We start from the raw sequence: 22,236 nt of genomic DNA, 5'->3' as shown, positions 1-22,236 counted from the left end.
TTGTGTTTCACTAGCGCTATGGATAAATCCTCGATTTCCTTTTTGGATATTTCTTTGACCATAATCGATGGCCAAATCTCTACTAAAACCTTTAGGAAAGATGTTGATACCCTAAATTTTTTACATTATGATAGCTCACATTACAAACCTTGGATAAATAACATCCCTTATGGTCAATTAAGACGCATCAAACGCAATTGTAGCAATGTAGATAACTATAGATCACAGGCAGATGATCTATCTCTATCACTCTGTAACAGAGGATACCCATTGTCTCTTATTCAAACAGCTCGTGAAAAAGTTGATGTTCTAGATCGAAAAGATCTGCTAATTTATAATAAGAAAAATCATTCAAGATTTGACCATGACCAACCACACTTTATGTCTCAATATAATAGTTCCTCCTCAAGGATCAGGAAGATTATTCAAAATAATTATTCCATTCTTCTTACGGATCAAGTTCTGAGAACTGAATTAAGTGACACTCCGTCAGTTATCTTTAAAAAGTCGAATAATCTTCTGCGACATCTTGCCCCTAGCTTCTTTATAGATAAAAGAACTTCTAGAACCTCTGTTATCACAGACAAAACGTCGCAATGGCTTCCTAAAGTTACAGGTTGCTTTAAATGCAGTGCTAGACAATGCATTTCTTGCTCTTATATTCAGAATAACTCTAAGGTGTTTTTTTCATCCGATAACTCACAATTTAACATACGTTCTTTCATTAACTGTAATAGCACTTATGTAATATATCTATTAATTTGTAGCTGCAATCTCATTTATGTAGGCAGAACGACACGCAAATTACGTATTAGATTCCTAGAGTATAGACGGAATATTCTCAAGGGATTCCTTTTTCATAGTGTCTCAAGACACTTCTCAGAAACACATCTTAAAAATCCTGAGGAAATTAAACTTATTGGTATTGAGACTATATCTCCCACCGCCCCCGGCGGTGATAGATATAGAAGGTTATGCCTCAGGGAAAATTATTGGATTCATAAACTTAAAACTCTTGTCCCTGATGGATTGAATGAATCTATTGAAATGGATTTATGTTAACCCTGATCCCGTCCTTGCAGTCCTTTTCTTCTTTTTGTATAATTATATAATCTGGCCCTCTCTTTCATCTGGTAATAAAATTGAAACACATCAGATAACCTGAACAAATTTTAATCATATTGATGAATTATATACTTTTTTTATTAGATTAATGATTGTGTCTCTCATCTGTCTCTTATAAACATCATCCAATATAGCATATGATACTGTCATTTTTCGTAATCCTCTCCTTTTTTTATTTATTTTCTTAATTTTTGTGTCTATGTCACATCTGACAGTTAATCCATCCATCATATATATCAATATATATTTAAGTGAGAGGTCCATCTATCATTTACTATATAGTAAATAATATATATTAGTCTGTCTCAATTGTGCAGACGCTCCGGAAGCTCTCCTTTAGGTCATATCAGTTATACTTACGAGTCTATTCTTAACTATAGACCTAGAATATTTGTGGGTTCTCTGTCTATCTTAAATGTTTTTACTGTTTATGTATCTTACCAGTAAACTCTGTGGCTTAACGGGTAGGACGACTAATTCCTCTCTGTGAACTCTAATTTCTTCCGGCGTGACCGGGTGTTCGATCCTCAGTTGCTATCTATTTTTATTATTTAACTGTATGTTGTTGTCTCGCATTCTCTAATATACTTACATATGTTGTAGTTATGTTTTGGTACATTATTATTATACATTCTCACCTTTGGAGCTCTTATAGCCATTCACCTTTCATCCATCATGATGGTTTATTTTGCGTAAAAACTCATATACTGCTACAACTGGGATTTAACCCTTAATAAGGATATAAAGTGAAATGATCTATTTTTCAAGATTATGTTATGTTAATTAATATAGATTTATTTTTTATTGTATCATGGTTTTAGATACATATATTTACTGATGATCTATTCCTTTATGTGGATCAGTAATAAATAAAGTCTTTAGGAGCTGACGTGTAATCTATGTTTAATTGATTGTTAAATACTTACACATGTTGCCTATAACATTTGGGCTTTAAATACTGATAGTTTCAAAGGCTGGGATACACCTATGAGAAAGTCACATGGTCTGTGACGAAACGCGTTAGACCCGCCTGTTTGCACACCTTGATTTCATCCATCACACAGGTAGTAAGCTGCTGTCCGAGCCTGTGACACTTCGGCTCCCGTCCCGGCTTCTCCATCCTCCGCTGGTGACTTCTACCAGCACGTTGAGCCTGTCACACCTTGGCTCCCGTCCCGGCTTCTCCAACTGCCGCCGGTGACCCCTGCCAGCACGCCGCTGATAAACATCCACCAACTCAGGGATAAGTACGTCCTCTCCTCTGCCACATTATCAAGCACTGGGCACTGCAGGAACATACGACCAAGGACGCTCGGTCGGGACTAGCCCACGGAGAGGCACATATTCATTCACACAGCAGTTCTTTGTATTGCAGCACTGAGATCCCTATTACGGCAACCAATAGTAGATACTTGTGGATCAGCTGCCTACCTGATTGTGGATTTCCATATGGATATTTAATCGGATTTGTTTCCTCACTAAAATCGGAGGGTACTATTTCCAGTATATACATTTACAATTTCAAGGTGTCTTGCTTCTAAATCTTGGTTTTATTATATTACCTCTATTGTTTATTTATGTGTTAAATTTAATGTTATCAGTACAATAAATTATTTAAAATTTTTACACGTCAGCTCTTAATTAGCATCAATTTACTCTAACATATTGCGCAGCCATTTCTCCTCCTCATCTCATTCATCCGTAATTGAACACGCACACAGTGTTCTGTGGCAGCGCACGTGGCAGAGCAATTTTAATTACAATACCCATATTTTTGGGCATTGTTATCCTAGGCGCTTTTTGGCAATTTTTTGTTTCTGCCAGATGTATAGGCTTGAATGGCCTCTTGCTGCTCCTCCATCCTCTGAAGCATATAGAGGGTTGAATTCCACCTCGTTACCACCTCTTGCTTCAGATGATGGCGAGGCAGGTTCTGGAGTGTTTGCTGGTGCTCCAGTCTTCGGCACGCGGTGGCTGAATGCCGAAAGTGGCCCGCAATTCTTCGGGCCACTGACAGCATCTCTTGCACGCCCCTGTCGTTTTTTAAATAATTCTGCACCACCAAATTCAATGTATGTGCAAAACATGGGACGTGCTGGAATTTGCCCTAATGTAATGCACGCACAATATTGGTGGCGTTGTCCAATGTCACAAATCCCCAGGAGAGTCCAATTGGGGTAAGCCATTCTGCGATGATGTTCCTTAGTTTCCGTAAGTGGTTGTCAGCTGTGTGCCTCTTATGGAAAGCGGTGATACAAAGCGTAGCCTGCCTAGGAACGAGTTGGCGTTTGCGAGATGCTGCTACTGGTGCCGCCGCTGCTGTTCTTGCTGCGGGAGGCAATACATCTACCCAGTGGGCTGTCACAGTCATATAGTCCTGAGTCTGCCCTGCTCCACTTGTCCACATGTCCGTGGTTAAGTGGACATTGGGTACAACTGCATTTTTTAGGACACTGGTGACTCTTTTTCTGAGGTCTGTGTACATTCTCAGTTTCGCCTGCCTAGAGAAGTGGAACCTAGCATTTGATACCGGGGACACACTAACTCAATAAATTCTTTAATTCCCTGTGAATTAACGGTGGATACCGGACACACGTTTAACACCACCCAGGCTGCCAAGACCTGAGTTATCTGCTTTGCAGCAGGATGACTGCTGTGATATTTCATCTTCCTTGCAAAGGACTGTTGGACAGTCAATTGCTTACTGGAAGTAGTACAAGTGGTCTTCCGACTTCCCCTCTGGGATGACGATCGACTCCCAGCAGCAACAACAGCAGCGCCAGCAGCAGTAGGCGTTACACTCAAGGATGCATCGGAGGAATCCCAGGCAGGAGAGGACTCGTCAGACTTGCCAGTGACATGGCCTGCAGGACTATTGGCTTTCCTGTCTAAGGAGGAAATTGACACTGAGGGAGTTGGTGGTGTGGTTTGCAGGAGCTTGGTTACAAGAGGAAGGGATTTATTTGTCAGTGGACTGCTTCCGCTGTCACCCAAAGTTTTTGAACTTGTCAATGACTTCTGATGAATGCGCTCCAGGTGACGTATAAGGGAGGATGTTCCTAGGTGGTTAACGTCCTTACCCCTACTTATTACAGCTTGACAAAGGCAACACACGGCTTGACACCTGTTGTCCGCATTTCTGTTAAAATAATTCCACACCGAAGAGGTGATTTTTTTTTGTAATTTGACCAGGCATGTCAATGGCCATATTCGTCCCACGGACAACAGGTGTCTCCCCGGGTGCCTGACTTAAACAAACCACCTCACCATCAGAATCCTCCTTGTCAATTTCCTCCTCAGCGCCAGCAACACCCATATCCTCATCCTGGTGTACTTCAACAGTGACATCTTCAATTTGACTATCAGGAACTGGACTGCGGGTGCTTCTTCCAGCACTTGCAGGGGGCGTGCAAATGGTGGAAGGCGCCACCTCTTCCCGTCCAGTGTTGGGAAGGTCAGGCATCGCAACCGACACAATTGGACTCTCCTTGGGGATTTGTGATTTAGAAGAACGTACAGTTCTTTGCTGTGCTTTTGCCAGCTTAAGTCTTTTCATTTTTCTAGCGGGAGGATGAGTGCTTCCATCCTCATGTGAAGCTGAACCACTAGCCATGAACATAGGCCAGGGCCTCAGCCGTTCCTTGCCATTCCGTGTCGTAAATGGCATATTGGCAAGTTTACGCTTCTCATTAGACGCTTTTAATTTTGATTTTTGGGTCATTTTACTGAACTTTTGTTTTTTGAATTTTACATGCTCTCTACTATGACATTGAGCATCGGCCTTGGCAGACGACGTTGATGGCATTTCATCGTCTCGGCCATGACTAGTGGCAGCAGCTTCAGCACGAGGTGGAAGTGGATCTTGATCTTTTCCTATTTTACCCTCCACATTTTTGTTCTCCATTTTTTAATGTGTGGAATTATATGCCAGTAATATATATCAATAGCAATGGCCTACTGTACCGTACTGCTATATATATACTGGTGGTCAGCAAAATTCTGCACTGTCCTCCTACTATATACTGCGCACAACTAAAATGCAGCACAGGTATGGATGGATAGTATACTTGACGACACAGAGGTAGAGCAGTGGACTACTATACCGTACTGCTATATATATACTGGTGGTCAGCAAAATTCTGCACTGTCCTCCTACTATATACTGCGCACAACTAAAATGCAGCACATGTATGGATGGATAGTATACTTGACGAAACAGAGGTAGAGCAGTGGACTACGGCACGGTACTGCTATATATATACTGGTGATCAGCAAAATTCTGCACTGTCCTCCTACTATATACTGCGCACAACTAAAATGCAGCACAGGTATGGATGGATAGTATACTTGACGACACAGAGGTAGAGCAGTGGACTACTGTACCGTACTGCTTTATATATACTGGTGGTCAGCAAAATTCTGCACTGTCCTCCTACTTTATACTGCGCACAACTAAAATGCAGCACAGGTATGGATGGATAGTATACTTGACGTTACAGAGGTAGACCAGTGGACTACTGTACCGTACTGCTATATATATACTGGTGGTCAGCAAAATTCTGCACTGTCCTCCTACTATATATACTGCGCACAACTAAAATGCAGCACAGGTATGGATGAATAGTATACTTGACAACACAGAGGTAGAGCAGTGGACTACTGTACCGTACTGCTATATATATACTGGTGGTCTGCAAAATTCTGCACTGTCCTCCTACTATATACTGCGCACAACTAAAATGCAGCACAGGTGTGGATGGATAGTATACTTGACGACACAGAGGTAGAGCAATGGACTACTGTACCGTACTGCTATATATATACTGGTGGTCACAGCAAAATTCTGCACTGTCCTCCTACTATATACTACAATGCAGCACAGATATGGAGTGTTTTTCAGGCAGAGAACGTAGATATTTTCAGCACACTGAGCACAGATATTTGCAAGCACACTGAGCACAGATATTTGCAGCACACTGAGCACAGATATTTGTAGCACACTGAACACAGAAACTGAGAGAACGCAGCCACGTCCTCTCGCTATCATCTCCAAAGCACGAGTGAAAATGGCGGCGATGCGCGGCTCCTTATATAGAATACGAATCTCGCGAGAATCCGACAGCGGGATGATGACGTTCGGGCGCGCTCGGGTTAACCTAGCAAGGCGGGAAGATCCGAGGCTGCCTCAGAACCGTGTAAAATGGGTGAAGTTCGGGGGGGTTCGGATACCGAGGAACCGAACCCGCTAATCACTAGATTCAAGTCTGGGCTCTGGCTGGGCCACTCAAGGACGTTCACAGAGTTGTCCTGAAGCCACTCCATTGATATCTTGGCTGTGTGCTTAGGGTCGTTGTCCTGCTGAAAGATGAACCGTTGCCCCGGTCTGAGGTCAAGAGCGCTCTGGAGCAGGTTTTCATCCAGGATATGTCTGTACATTGCTGCATTCATCTTTCCCTCTATCCTGACTAGTCTCCCAGTTCCTGCTGCTTAAAAACATCCCCACAGCATGATGCTGCCACCACCATGCCTCATTGTATGGATGGTATTGGCCTGGTGATGAGCGGTGCCTGGTTTCCAGGCGGCCTGCCATGTGCTTTTTACTAAGGAGTGGCTTCCGCCTGGCCTCTCTACCATACAGGCCTGATTGGTGGATTGCTGCAGAGATGGTTGTACTTTTGGAAGGTTCTCCTCTCTCCACAGAGGCATGCTGTAGCTGTAACAGTACCCATCAGGTTCTTGGTCACCTCCCTGACTAGGGCCCTTCTCCCCTAACCGCTCAGTTTAGACGGATGGCCAGCTCTAGGAAGAGTCCTGGTGGTACCGAACTTCTTCCATTTACAGATGATGGAGGCCACTGTGCTCATTGGGACCTTCAAAGCAGCAAATATTTTTCTGTACTCTTCCCCAGATTTGTGCCTCGAGTCAATCCTGTCTTGGAGGTCTACAGATAATACCTTTGACTTCATGCTTGGCTTGTACTCAGACATGCACTGTCAAGTGTGGTACCTTATATAGACAGGTGTGTGCCTTTCCAAATCATGTCCAATCAACTGAATTTTCCACAGTTAAGCTGTAGGAACATCTCAAGGATGATCAGTGGAAACAGAATGCACCTGAGCTCAATTGTGAGTTTCATGGCAAAGGCTGTGAATACTTATGTACATGTGACGACTTAGTTTTCTTATTTTTAATAGATTTGTAAAATCTCAAAAACACTTTTTTCACTTTGTCATTATGGGGTATTGTGCGTAGAGTTTTGAGGAAAAAAATTAATTTATTCCATTTTGGAATAAGGCTGTAACATAACAAAATGTGGAAAAAGTGAAGCGCTGTGAATATTTTCCGGATGTACTGTAAAGCTATAGAAATAGATTTCTGGGTGACAAGATAAGTGGCACATTTATACTGTAGATATGCAATATTTATTTATCTGAGTTTGCCAATAATTGGGTTATCCCCCAAATAACTGTTTTTTATTTTATTTTAAATAGTAATAGTTAGGCAGGTATCATGATTGTTTGGAGGGAGATTTTCACTAAACCCCCCTACTGTACTTTGCTTTCCTAATGGAGAATTGTTTTAATAAAATGACATATTAGGATATACAGTATTAGGATATACGCATGTATTCACTTATTCACACAAGAGCTTTTAAACTGGAATTTCAGAAGAATGTTTTAGTTCTATATGCAATTCCCTTTTTTTGAGGCCTCTCTGATGTAATATATGAATTTGATGTTTTATTTATTTAAACAAAAGTTATGTTTCAAAGCATGACATCTATATTTAATTATTAAGCATGCCCCCGCAAAGGAGTTTTCTTTTTTCTCTGTCCTCAGCAGAGAACCACTAGTTTTTTTGGGTGTAGTATATTATGCCGGTGGTCGGGCTCCCGGCAGCCAGCATACCAGCGCCGGAATCCCGACTGCCAGCATACCGACAGCTGGACGACCGCAAATGAGCCCTTTGCGGGCGCGGTGGCGCGCTACCATGCTATCTATTCTCCCTCCAGGGGGGTCTTGGACCCCCAAGAGGGAGAAAAGCTGTCGGTATGCCGGCGGTCGGGATTCCGGCGCCGGTATGCTGGTCATCGAGAGCCCGGCCGCTGGCAAACTGAAGACCACCCGTTTTTTTTGGGAGTAATTTTTGTGACTCCGGGGAACACCACAACCAATATTATCCTTAGACTTCTTGTCAATATATTGTTGCTGTTAATTGCAAATAATTTTATTAGTCCTGTGCAGGAATCCCCCTCTACCCCCTACAGGTAGCAAATACGCCTAGAGATGAAGTCAGCACAGTCTTCATACTAAAATGCAATGTGAGAAATAAAAGTAAGTTTACAGCAGTGGCTCATTATTGCTAAATGACACTATCTAAACCATTACTTCTAGGTCCACTATAAGTATAACCCAGTGGTTTCCAAACTTTTTTGAATCACGGCGCCCTAGAGTATAAGAATTTTTTTCACGGCACCCCTAGGCCAAAAATTTCTTATTGAAAAATTTAGAAAGAAATATTAAATTAAGTAGATTGTGTTTATATGTCATCCTTAGGCTCAATTGTGTGGTGAGGGACAATATTTGCTTCTGTTTGTCCCCATATTTTATGACTGATAGCTACTAGCACTAGTTTTCCCTATTATATTGACCATAACTAATCTGAATTGGTCCTGGACCACCAATCCAAGGCACCCCTGCAAGTGTCCCGAGGCACCCCAGGGAGCCACGGCACACAGTTTGGGAACCACTGGTATAACCATTAATGGCATAGGGAGTATGGAGAACACTGAAGGTAGCACCCAGTTCTGCCTCTGTGGATTATATTGCTACCCCCCACTCTCACCTCATGAATTACAGTGGTTCCATTAGATAGCCCTTTTCCCCACAGGATGAACCCCTGCAACTATGCCAGTTTCCTAGCCAATTACCACCTCCAAAGTAGTTACAGAATTTGGTTTAGGGCTAGTACTCTGCCCTATCCCTCACTTCCTTCCAAAGAAGAAGATGGAAGGACACCTCGGGGGGAAGAGTACATATTAGTGAGACTCACACAGTATCTGGAGGAACTAGGAAGTCAAAACCATTAAACATGGACTTCATTTATAATCCCTGTTTGTACTAAAAATTAAGTTATATCTATATTATTAAGTTAGTAAACAAATTATAATAATTTATGTTAAATATGCTATGCTATTCTGTTCTATGTGTCTCTTTGGTCTACAGTTATCTGATAATGTAACCAAGGATATGCATGTATACCTAAATCATTGTTTATTCTGGCTAAAGATGTGACGTTCCAGAAAGTGGAAGACGACAGCCACCCACCATTTACAGATGTGTCCTCATACATCTTGCCTCAATACATCACGCAGCGAGAGATTCCTAGCGTCTTTGAGCTGACAGGTCCTATGCAACTACATTAGCATCGGATGTCTTTTTTTTGCCGAAAATAGTTTAGCCTTGTAAATAATTGTAAACCACCCAAGTTTGGCCGGCATCCCTCACGAACTCGAACTTCATTACATCCAGCCATACACTTGAAAGTTAAAAGTACACCATTTTCAGTGAGAAGGGAAAAATAATTTGGTAATTTCTACTTCAGAACATTGTAAATTGCTCCTTATGTTTTATAATTGTTCTAGTTTCCATTAGAAAAATAAATACAGCTACAACATTGTTTACCCGGTACCTGATGGTCTGGCACTTCTTTTAATCCGGTGTCAGGGGGAAGTTAGGCTGCTGGTGTGAGTTAGGCTGTGGGAGGCTTAGTTAGGCTGTGGGGGGAGGGGGGGGGGGGCTTAGCTAGGCAGCGGGAGGCTTAGCTGCCGCAGCCTGCACTACCATGTATCATAACTGATTAATAGCTCTGGTGCGGGTTATCCTTCTTTCTACAATGACAGAGGCTCAGACATGGGCCTGAAATGGTCATGAAATGCATGCATTTGACTCACCACCCCCGTTACCTCCCACACTCACTGCCTGTCACTCACTTTGGAAAGATATCCTCACTGCCTCCGCCATTGCTAACCAATTGCCACACATGTGCAGTGTGGCTGTGACGCATGGGAAGTTTACAAAACATTGCTCAGATCTGCTCACATTGGCATTGCGTTCTGAATCAGGCCCTAAGCTTCTTATGAATGTATGTGGCCTGGCAAGAGAGATCAGTATTATAAAACTCGTATGACAGAGGAACACACAGTACATTTAACAAATGCATTAGTTGATATGCTTTTAATGTTTTGTTATGTTTTGTTTTTGGTCTTTTGGTGTGTGTGGGGGGGTGTTTGGCCCATATTCTCTGGATCTGACGTACGCCTCCCCACTCCTCTTATGACAAACTCACTTCTATCTCCGTATTTTTTTGTTTTTGTACTCTTATTCTTCCTTCACCAACTTCTCCCCTAACCTTAAATCCTTCAAACTCTCCCTCAAAATCCACCCCTTAATGCATGCCTGTGCTCACTCTTCTGAGACCCTTATGTGCACTCCATTAACTGCCACCACCCACCATGTTCTCTTGGCTCTCACTACCAGGGCCAAATTAAGGGACTGATGGGCCTGGAGCTGAAAATGTTCTAATCAAAGGCAAATTGTGAGATGTGGAGGTGCTATAACCAGTACTGTGTGCCACGTGGGCATGTACTCCCCTTATACTATGAGCCCTTTCCTTAGGAAAATATGGCTCATCTGTATCCTGCCGGGCATTCTCATGTGTCATGAAGATGGGCCTATTTCTATGTGGCGGCCTGGAGCTGTAGTCCTACTAGGGACGTGCGGTGAGCTAAATCTAGAACCAGAGCCAGATTTACACGCAGTATGTGAGCCAAAGGGTACATCTGGGCATTATACATAGGTGCAGCAGTATAATATCCTGGAAATTTGGTGAGTGTTGATCAGAGATGTGCAGAAAAGATAGGCTCACCTGCCATAGACTTTTTACTCCAGAGTTTTGGCTATAAAAATGATTAGATTTTTCATATACTTTATACAGTCAAAACTGTGGCACAAATGTTAGTATGACAGGAAGGGCTCTGCCTCACCCCACCGCACATCACTCCCTGGTCACTACCCCCTCCCTCTAGAACAGTCATGTCAAACTCAACATCCCAACTGGGCTGAATAATCAAGGTCTAATTCTTGTGTGGGCCGCAAGAAAAAGAAACAGTCTTATATTCAATTTTTTAGAAAAAACAACAATAAAGTATAATCAAAGAGATGTCAAGTATCATGAAGAAAACATTTACATAAAAATGGGTGCGTGATACACACATGGGGGGCCAGATACAAATATACCCTCAGTAGTGCAGTGCCAGATACACATATGCCACCAATAGTGTTAGATACACATATGTCACCAATAGTGCAAGTCCAGATACACATATGTCCCTAAAAGTGCCAGATACACATACAGTATGCCTCCCACAGTGCCAGATATACATATGCCACCACAGTGCCAGATATAGATATGCCCCCCCCCCACACTGCCAGATATACATATGACCCCCACAGTGCCAGATATACTCATGCCCCCACAGTGCCAGATACACACATGCCCACTGTTTGCCATATACACATATGCCCACACTGTGCCAGATACACATATGCCCACACTGTGCCAGATAACATCTGCCCCCACAGTGCCAGATAAGATATGCCCCCACAGTACCAGACAACATATGCCCCCACAATGCCAGATAACATAAGCCCCCAATGTGCTCACCGCCGCTGATACCTGGGATATGCTGCCTGGCTGTGTGTGAGGGCAGAAGAGCGCAGCATTCACCTCTCCATCTCTTCAGTTCGGTCTCCGGCGGCGGAGCAGGTATCTTAATTAGATTGGCTGCCGGTCCGCAAGCTCTGATTGGTTCATGAACCTGTGCCTGATTTAAGATACCTGCAGCACCACTGGAGACTGGACTGAGGAGCAGGAGAGGCACGCAGTGCTCTCTCCTGCCCTCGCTGCAAGCAAGGCAGACAGGCCGCAAAAGGACCCCTGCCCGCGGGCCGCAAAAGTGTGCGTTAGGGGCCACATGCGGCCCGCGAGTTTGACACCCCTGCTCTAGAATGTAAGCTCTCACACATGGTTTTCCCTAACCTATTTCTCATGTCTGCCTCATTAATGTCCTTTACTGAATTCTTTTTGTGGCTCATTTGCTGATTATTTGATTATATGATATTAGTAGTTGTTTTTGTGCTATTTGTCATTGCTTGAGCACAACTCATATTTGAGATTTGTACCACACATCTGCTATTATGCCTAATTGTATTTGTTATTATATTTATATTTATTTGTTATGTTGTATTTATGTATTTTTATGCAGACTGTCCAGCAATGTATAATCTGGGGCAATTTTTAAATATACACTAATAATGATGATAAAATGAACTCTTAACATCACTTGATGTTTAATCTGGGTTGTGCTATTGTATTGTATATTGCAGCTTGACATGTTTAGATGAAATGATACTGATGTGGGAATTACTGTACACCCTTACTGAACTCTCAGTCTCAGGACCCCAGCAGTCATATAGTGATATGACAGCTGGGGTCCAGCATTTGTTCTGGTTAGTCCCTCCCACACTCACCTCATTTCTGTTCCTATACGGGATAGTTTGAAACAACTCATTTAGTTAAATTGGTTAAAAACTCCTAGTGGTCTATTCCATGCTTCTGGGAATCATTGTGTATCTCAATAATCCATTCTCCCAAAGTCAGATACTGTATAGTGGCCCTCATTCCGAGTTGTTCGCTCGGTAAAAATCTTCGCATCGCAGCGATTTTCCGCTTAATGCGCATGCGCAATGTCCGCACTGCGACTGCGCCAAGTAAATTTGCTATGCACTTAGTAATTTTACTCACGGCTTTTTCATCGGTCTGGCGATCGTAATGTGATTGACAGGAAATGGGTGTTACTGGGCGGAAACAGGCCGTTTTATGGGCGTGTGGGAAAAAACGCTACCGTTTCCGGAAAAAACGCAGGAGTGGCCGGAGAAACGGAGGAGTGTCTGGGCGAACGCTGGGTGTGTTTGTGACGTCAAACCAGGGACGACAAGCACTGAACTGATCGCAGATGCCGAGTAAGTCTGAAGCTACTCAGAAACTGCTACGAGGTGTGTAATCGCAATATTGCGATTACTTCGTTCGCAATTTTAAGATGCTAAGATTCACTCCCAGTAGGCGGCGGCTTAGCGTGAGCAACTCTGCTAAAATCGCCTTGCGAGCGAACAACTCGGAATGACCCCCAGTGTGAAAAGAGCAATGTGCAAACTCAGATGTGAGTTGACCATCCTTGGACTATTTGAATGATACTAATGTTTCCAAGGCAGTGAAATACAGTATAAATGAATGTCCTTCTTTGCTATTTTATAGGGATAGCTACAGTGACGGCAGTGAAGAAAGTTTCTCGGATAATTAGCTGCATTCAGTAAATCATGAAGACTATAGACCAGGTAACTAAAAGTGTTATTACGCTACTTACTGCCAATATGATCTTCAAATGTGTTACTTCCAGAGCAATTATCATAATTGTCTGCTGCCATACAGATGCGTCCTTCCTCACCTAGCCTCCATACGTAAGGAGTTGCGGCACACAGGGCGCATGAGAGCCACCACGAAAACTCTGTAACGTAGCATTATGTATGCAGATACAGCAGTCACACAGAATATAGTTTTGTGCATATTTTAATTTGCAAAGTCTACTTGTGCTTCTTATTCGAAACAATGAAAATAAGATTCATTTTCACGGGGAACATGCACAAAAAGATGGCTGGCGTTAGTAAATGCTCTCGCGACTAGAAGAGCTTTTTAACATGACTGTAGAAACAATGAGGGAGGACACATCTGTATTCTAGAATACTGTATACTTTTCCCCACAGTTTTGGAGGGATATATATATATATATATATATATAAAAACAATATACGCTCTTTGCTTTTTGATTCACTCTATTGTGAAAGACTCTGAGTGCCGCCATCACCCTCTCTTCTGCATCTTGGGGCTACCATACCCCTAGGAGGGCACCGGGGACAGCGGAGTGCCAGGCTGTTACCATGGATATTATATATATATATATATATATATATATATATATATAATGAGCCATGGAGATGTATTATTGTACTTTCACCAGTTATTTATATAGTGCACACATACAGTAATATTCTGCAGTGCTATATAGAGAATATTTGACCATTCACTTCAAAGCCTGCCGCAGTGGAGTTTATAATCTATATTCCCTATCACATGTACATGCACACACATTCATGCTAGGTTTCATTTTGTTTGGAGCTAATTAACCTACCAATATATTTTTGGATTGTGGGAGGAAACCAGATCACCCGGAGGAAACCCACGTAAACCGTACAGGGAGACTATACAAACTCCACACAGTTAGGGTCATGGTGGGAATCGAACCATGACCTTTGTGCTGTGAGGCAGTAATGCTAACTATTGCACCGTCTGTGCTGGGATGTATATAAATATACAGTACCATGTAAAAATTTCAGACAGTTGTGGAAAAAATTCAGCAAAGTAAGAATACTTTAAAAAATAAAAGTGTTAATAGTTTATTTTTATTACTTAACAAAATGCAAAGTGAATGAACAGAAGATAAATCCAAATCAATATTTGGTGTGACCACCCTTTGCCTTCAAAACAGCATCAATTCTTCTAGGTACACTTGCACACAGTTTTGAAGAAACTCTGCAGGAAGGTTATTCCAAACATCTTGGAGGACTAACCACAGATCTTCTGTGTATGTAGGCTTGCTCAAATCCTTCTGTCTCTTCATGTAATCCCAGACTCATTGATGATGAAATCAGAGCTCTGTGGGGGCCATGTCATCACTTCCAGGACTCCTTATTCTTCTTTATGCTGAAGAGAGTTCTTAATGACATTGGCTGTATGTTTGGGGTCGATGTACGGCTGCAGAATAAATGCAGAGCCATTCAGACACCTCCCTGATGGTATTGCATGATGGTTAAGTACTTATATAGGTCTGTGTAACAGCACTGGTATGGGTATAGCAGGGTGGCAGCTACAGGAGATGTTGGCAAGATTTGTTGAAAGTGGATATTTACAAAGAGTGATTAAGAGATACCTAAAGAGAGCGCTTCACATCTGCACGAAAGAGAATACCCAAAATACCAAACATTTGACTGACAGATTAGTTGTTACCATCCAGTATAAAACAAAAGCATCACTGTTTGCAAGAGCACTGTGGAAGAATTAGCCTATAGTGAATTCTGATGATGCACTAGAAACCTTAACAAGACCATCATTGGTAGCTTTCTGCTGGGGCCAAATCTCCGTCAGTAATGAATTAGACCTTCAAAAAAACTTTCGCAAAAGAAGTATACTACATGACTGATGTAATGGGATGGGACAGGCAATGAATTTGCGCTCCCCAAACTAGAAAGAAGATCCCTATTACACGTTCATTGTCTTGTACTTCAGTATTTGTCATTTACATATTAATGTGTCTATAATTATTATTATTTTCCTTAATATCGTGCCACAAGGGATCCGCAGCGCCCAATTACAGAGTAAATAAATGAAAAATCAAAACACGACAATAGTAACTTACAATTGAAGACAATATAGGAAAAGTACAGGGTAAATAAACACTGACATACGTATCAGGGTGGCAGAAAATCGCTGGATTCGGTGCTGTCGAGGATGGTTTAAGTAAGAGAAGGATAAGCACATTAGGGTTGAGCGCCCTGCTCATGAGAGCTTACAGTACATTGTAAAGGGGTCTGTGTGTCTATAATGTGCCTATGTGGCCTCTACTACATTGATAAAACGCAGGCTGTTTCCATAAAAGAATGGTGAATCACCAGTCGTCCGTAAGACAGGCACTTGGGAATGGATACAGTGATAAACTAGTAGCACAGTACTGCATGGAAACAGGTCATCAAAAGGCGATGCTGAAATGCATGATCAGGTGCCAGTATTAGAAAGAGGTGGTGACAGGGAGAAAAAATTGCTACAGATAGAAGCAAGATGGGTTTTTAAATGAAGCTCTGTTGCCCACTGTCTAGATAAGATACATTTTGCAGGGGTTTACTATTCGTTTATAAGATTGAGGTATCCATAGGTTTGTATTTAGAATTTTTTACATTTGTACATTTTGTAATGTGATTTATTTATATTGTGACATGGTTTACTATGTTGTGGTGCACTTTAAGAAAAAGTATTATGATGTTGTGAACAGCGCTGTCTCTGACCCAGAATCCTTGGCCTCATGATGTATAAAAGATTGTGGCTTTGTGAAACTGGTTATACGTATGAGGTGGTGGGAGTGAGACATAGCGGCAGCAGCAGATTGATTATGTATAACCCAGATGGGTCTAGTGCGCATGTGCTGATAGCGCTATATGGTTCATGCTGGATGGTGAGGTGTAGAGATGCTGGCTGCCGGGTCTCTCATATGGAGCCTATGCACACTCCAGGGACAGGTGACTGATTGGAATCTAATTAAGAGGCAGAGCTGGGTACGTTTGTTTCTATTACCCCTTTTGCATCTAATGGCGACAGGAGCTATGTTGGTGGTCTGTGAAGTGACCGTTAGTTATGTCCTATGGCTTATGTGAGAATACAACATGTAACATGACAAGAGGGGCCTGATTCAGATGTGGACGGAGGTGCTATAGCTGCTACTTACTTGGAAGCAGCAGTGATAACGCTGTGTGGTAATGCAGCAGGAGTCGTCTCTTACAAGTAGACGCCTCATGCTGCAGTAGTGATCCAACCTGCGTCCTAGGATGCAGCATCAGATCTTTCACCCACCATTGTGCAGCTCGCGGCACCAAAAAGTGCCGCGCAAGCCGGCCCTTGCAGAGGCCAGGGAAATGTGCGTTCTATGGCCCTCATTCCGAGTTGTTCGCTCGCAAGGCGATTTTAGCAGTATTGCACACGCTAAGCCGCCGCCTACGGGGAGTGAATCTTAGCTTCTTAAAATTGCGAACGATGTATTCGCAATATTGCGATTACACACCTCGTAGCAGTTTCAGAGTAGCTTCAGACTTACTCGGCATCTGCGATCAGTTCAGTGCTTGTCGTTCCTGGTTTGACGTCACAAACACACCCAGCGTTCGCCCAGACACTCCTCCGTTTCTCCAGCCACTCGCGCGTTTTTTCCGGAAACGGTAGCGTTTTTATCCACACGCCCATAAAACGCCGTGTTTCCGTCCAGTAACATCCATTTCCTGTCAATCACACTACGATCGCCGGAGCGAAGAAAAAGCCGTGAGTAAAAATCCTATCTTCATAGCAAATTTACTTGGCGCAGTCGCAGTGCGGACATTGCGCATGCGCACTAAGCGGAAAATTGCTGCGATGCGATGAAATTTACCGAGCGAACAACTCGGAATGAGGGCCTATGATGGAGATCCCTGGCCTCTTTCCTCCCCCTAAACAGTGGAGAGTACCCTATTTGTAGATTGTGTTATGGATGGCCGCAGTTGTTATGCTGGGGCATTTAAGGGAGGACCCCACAAGTTGGATTGATTCAATAGGTGATTATATATCGCTTTCCAATATTTATAAATCAATACACAAATTGCCCTTATCTTGCACTAAAAACAAAACAGCTGCTCCTCTCAGTGGATCCTCTGTTACCAGAATTCCAAATGAAGAGAACACAAGGGGGGGGTTTATTCAGAGATGGTCACAGATTTTGCTATAGCACCAAAGTCTGTGACCATACTACCCACATGCTGGGGCCACCCAGCACAGGGCAAGGCCACCCATCATGTGTGGTGCCGCCCTGCGATATGATCTCAATTCAATTGTCATTGCATTGAATACAGGTTGACCCCTGCCTACATAGCATGGGCTGCACAGGCATGAGCACCACTGCCATGTTTCCTATCGCAGGAAGCGCAGGCGACGTCATCGGCCGGTCCCGAAAACGGCCATGACATGCCTGCGCTTCCTGCCCTCCTCTCCCACAATGCCACGTCGCCACCGTCGGACACGTCACCTGTTAATCGCTATACGATTGCATCCTTCCAGGATGTGATTGCATAGTGAAGGCTTGCGCACGCGCACAACGGTACGTGGCCCTGCGTGCGAATGCAGCGGCTGTGTACATCTCTGCATAAGGCCCAATGTTGTTAGTTTTTTCTTCTTGAGCCACCAAAGGTTTCTTTAAAAATTAGTTGGAAGTCCAGTGGATTCTGGAATTATACTCAGTCACCAAAATCACCCAAAAGAAAGGCCCAATAGCTGCTTGCTAGTGGAAATCAGAATGTTTTTTTTTTTTTATTCTGGTAAAATATACTGTAGCTGGTAAAAAAAAATAGCTTACATGACATTTAAAAAGGTGTCATGGTATCGCCACTTTAGAAGAGATGAAACTCCTTCCTGCCATCACCCTTCCGGGTGTGAGCTTACTGACAGGGACTTCGACAAAGGCAGATAAACAGGGCACCAGAAACCCTTCGCATTTCATCCCTTACAGCGGACTTCTTCAGGGGTAATTTATCAAAACCACAAATACACGATAGGAGGAAAAAAATACCACATTGGCTGATTCACAGGATTGGAATGTGCCGCTTTTTGGACCAGCTTGAAGCGTTGAGAATACACTACTGAAAATGTCCCCTGAGTGCTGCGTTTTAATTGGAATATGGATGTATCTTATAGCCGGGCACTGGCAATGCTGAACTTACAGTATTTGGAGAGTGCGGCAGTCTTTAGATGCTTACATACACAAATATACACCGATAACAGGTGTGTTTAGTTGTTTTATCACACCACTCATTAGTGCTTGTCAATAGATGAGATAGCGCTGCAAGATATTTATGTTTGTAGTCTGCTTTTGAACTGTACTGTAAGTATGCCTTGAAACAATTCCTGATTAATATGCTAGTTTATTATTTCATTGCATCTTGAGGATGGTTTATGAAGGTCTATGTCAGTGTGTGATATAAAGCTGACCCCTTGGTACACATACATCACACACTGATGTCTATATCCCTCACAACCATCCTTGAGGTGAATTAAATTATGCATAAACAAACACATTTAAATCTAGCATATTTACAAAATGTATTTTAAGAAAATAAAAAGTTGCTCATTTTTTAGAAGAATTTTTTTTATTCCATTTTGTTATGTGTTAATTATATATTCTACGTCAGCGGTTCCCAACATTTTTTCTCTCCCGTACCCCTTGATTAGGCTTTTCATTTATAAGTACCCCCTCATCTCATAAATCCCCCCCATCCATCCGTCCATGCCAGAAAAGTTTGTTTTTGCTAGGTAGTAATGTTCTTAGGTTAGCTAAATAATATAACCTACGGCCCAATTTGATACAGTCATGAGTGTTGGAAGGTATAAAACCCATACAGCTACAGATATAGCTACACGTGGTATCTGAGATATTGGGCTCATATCTCTAGCTACCATCCACGTTTATGTTTCTGGAAATGTTCAGTAAACTGCGAAGAGGATAATATAACAATTTTAATACAACAGTATTATATTTACTTTAGACAGTAAAGCAATTATTCAAACTAGTGATGTGCACCGGAAATTTTTCGGGTTTTGTGTTTTGCTTTTGGATTCGGTTCCGCGCCCGTGTTTTGGATTCGGACACGTTTTGGCAAAACCTCCCTGAAAATTTTTTGTCGGATTCGGGTGTGTTTTGGATTTGGGTATTTTTTTTACAAAAACCCCTCAAAAACAGCTTAAATCATAGAATTTGGAGGTCATTTTGATCCCATAGTATTATTAACCTCAATAACCATAATTTCCACTCATTTCCAGTCTATTCTGAACACCTCACACCTCACAATATTATTTCTAGTCCTAAAATTTTCACCGAGGTCGCTGGATGACTAAGCTAAGCGACCCAAGTGGCCGACACAAACACCTGGCCCATCTAGGAGTGGCACTGCAGTGTCAGACAGGATGGCACTTCAAAAAATAGTCCCCAAACAGCACATGATGCAAAGATAATTGAAAGAAAAAAGAGGTGCAAGATGGAATTGTCCTTGGGCCCTCCCACCCACCCTTATGTTGTATAAAGAGGACATGCACACTTTAACAAACCCATCATTTCAGCGACAGGGTCTGCCACACGACTGTGACTGAAATGACTGGTTGGTTTGGGCCCCCACCAAAAAAGAAGCAATCAATCTCTCCTTTCACAAACTGGCTCTACAGAGGCAAGATGTCCACCTCGTCCTCATCGTCCGATTCCTCACCCCTTTCACTGTGTACATCCCCCACCTCACAGATTATTAATTCGTCCCCACTGGAATCCACCATCTCAGGTCCCTGTGTACTTTCTGGAGGCAATTGCTGGTGAATGTCTCCCCGGAGGAATTGACTATAATTCATTTTGATGAACATCATCTTCTCCACATTTTCTGGAAGTAACCTCGTACGCCGATTGCTGACAAGGTGAGCGGCTACACTAAACACTCTTTCAGAGTACACACTGGAGGGGGGGGCAACTTAGGTAAAATAAAGCCAATGTGTGCAAGGGCCTCCAAATTGCCTCTTTTTCCTGCCAGTATACGTACGGACTGTCTGACGTGCCTACTTGGATGCTGTCACTCATATAATCCTCCACCATTCTTTCAATGGTGACAGAATCATATGCAGTGACAGTAGACGACATGTCAGTAATCGTTGGCAGGTCCTTCAGTCCGGACCAGATGTCAGCACTCGCTCCAGACTGCCCTGCATCACCGCCAGCGGGTGGGCTCGGAATTCTTAGCCTTTTCCTCGCAGCCCCAGTTGCGGGAGAATGTGAAGGAGGAGCTGTTGACGGGTCACGTTCCGCTTGACTTGACAATTTTCTCACCAGCAGGTCTTTGAACCTCTGCAGACTTGTGTCTGCCGGAAAGAGAGATACAACGTAGGTTTTAAATCTAGGATTGAGCACGGTGGCCAAAATGTAGTGCTCTGATTTCAACAGATTGACCACCCGTGAATCCTGGTCAAGCGAATTAAGGGCTCCATCCACAAGTCCCACATGCCTAGCGGAATCGCTCCGTTTTAGCTCCTCCTTCAATCTCTCCAGCTTCTTCTGCAAAAGCCTGATGAGGGTAATAACCTGACTCAGGCTGGCAGTGTCTGAACTGAATTCACGTGTGGCAAGTTCAAAGGGTTGCAGAACCTTGCACAACGTTGAAATCATTCTCCACTGCGCTTGAGTCAGGTGCATTCCCCCTCCTTTGCCTATATCGTAGGTAGCTGTATAGGCTTGAATGGCCTTTTGCTGCTCCTCCATCCTCTGAAGCATATAGAGGGTTGAATTCCACTTCGTTACCACCTCTTGCTTCAGATGATGGCGGGGCAGGTTCAGGAGTGTTTGCTGGTGCTCCAGTCTTCGGCACGCGGTGGCTGAATGCCGAAAGTGGCCCGCAATTCTTCGGGCCACCGACAGCATCTCTTGCACGCCCCTGTCGTTTTTTAAATAATTCTGCAACACCAAATTCAATGTATGTGCAAAACATGGGACGTGCTGGAATTTGCCCACATGTAATGCACGCACAATATTGGTGGCATTGTCCGATGTCACAAATCCCCAGGAGAGTCCAATTGGGGTAAGCCATTCTGCGATGATGTTCCTCAGTTTCCGTAAGAGGTTGTCAACTGTGTGCCTCTTATGGAAAGCGGTGATACAAAGCGTAGCCTGCCTAGGAACGAGTTGGCGTTTGCGAGATGCTGCTACTGGTGCCGCCGCTGCTGTTCTTGCTGCGGGAGGCAATACATCTACCCAGTGGACTGTCACAGTCATATAGTCCTCAGTCTGCCCTGCTCCACTTATCCACATGTCCGTGGTTAAGTGGACATTAGGTACAACTGCATTTTTTAGGACACTGGTGACTCTTTTTCTGAGGTCTGTGTACATTCTCGGTATCGCCTGCCTAGAGAAGTGGAACCTAGATGGTATTTGGTACTGGGGACACACTAACTCAATAAATTGTCTAATTCCCTGTGAATTAACGGTGGATACCGGACACATGTTTAACACCACCCTGGCTGCCAAGGCCTGAGTTATCTGCTTTGCAGCAGGATGACTGCTGTGATATTTCATCTTCCTCGCAAAGGACTGTTGGACAGTCAAATGCTTACTGGAAGTAGTAC

At 43.2% G+C, this 22,236-nt stretch overlaps 1 protein-coding gene across 2 annotated transcripts in view; it reads left to right on the top strand.

Annotated features, from left to right (window-relative positions):
* Positions 1–22,236, top strand: part of CTPS2 (CTP synthase 2) — an 848,459-nt gene that overhangs the window by 778,536 nt on the left and 47,687 nt on the right. For both annotated transcript variants that reach the window (XM_063955808.1, XM_063955806.1), the window contains one exon: positions 13,501–13,580. In XM_063955808.1, the coding sequence (XP_063811878.1) occupies positions 13,501–13,546 (46 nt within the window). In that variant the 3' untranslated portion in view covers positions 13,547–13,580. The remainder of the gene's footprint in view (positions 1–13,500; positions 13,581–22,236) is intronic.

The sequence above is a fragment of the Pseudophryne corroboree genome, chromosome 2 (assembly GCF_028390025.1).
Source record: "Pseudophryne corroboree isolate aPseCor3 chromosome 2, aPseCor3.hap2, whole genome shotgun sequence".
Taxonomy (NCBI): domain Eukaryota; kingdom Metazoa; phylum Chordata; class Amphibia; order Anura; family Myobatrachidae; genus Pseudophryne; species Pseudophryne corroboree.
The sequence above is the reverse complement of the archived record's forward strand: the minus strand, read 5'-3'. Positions and strand labels throughout refer to the sequence as shown.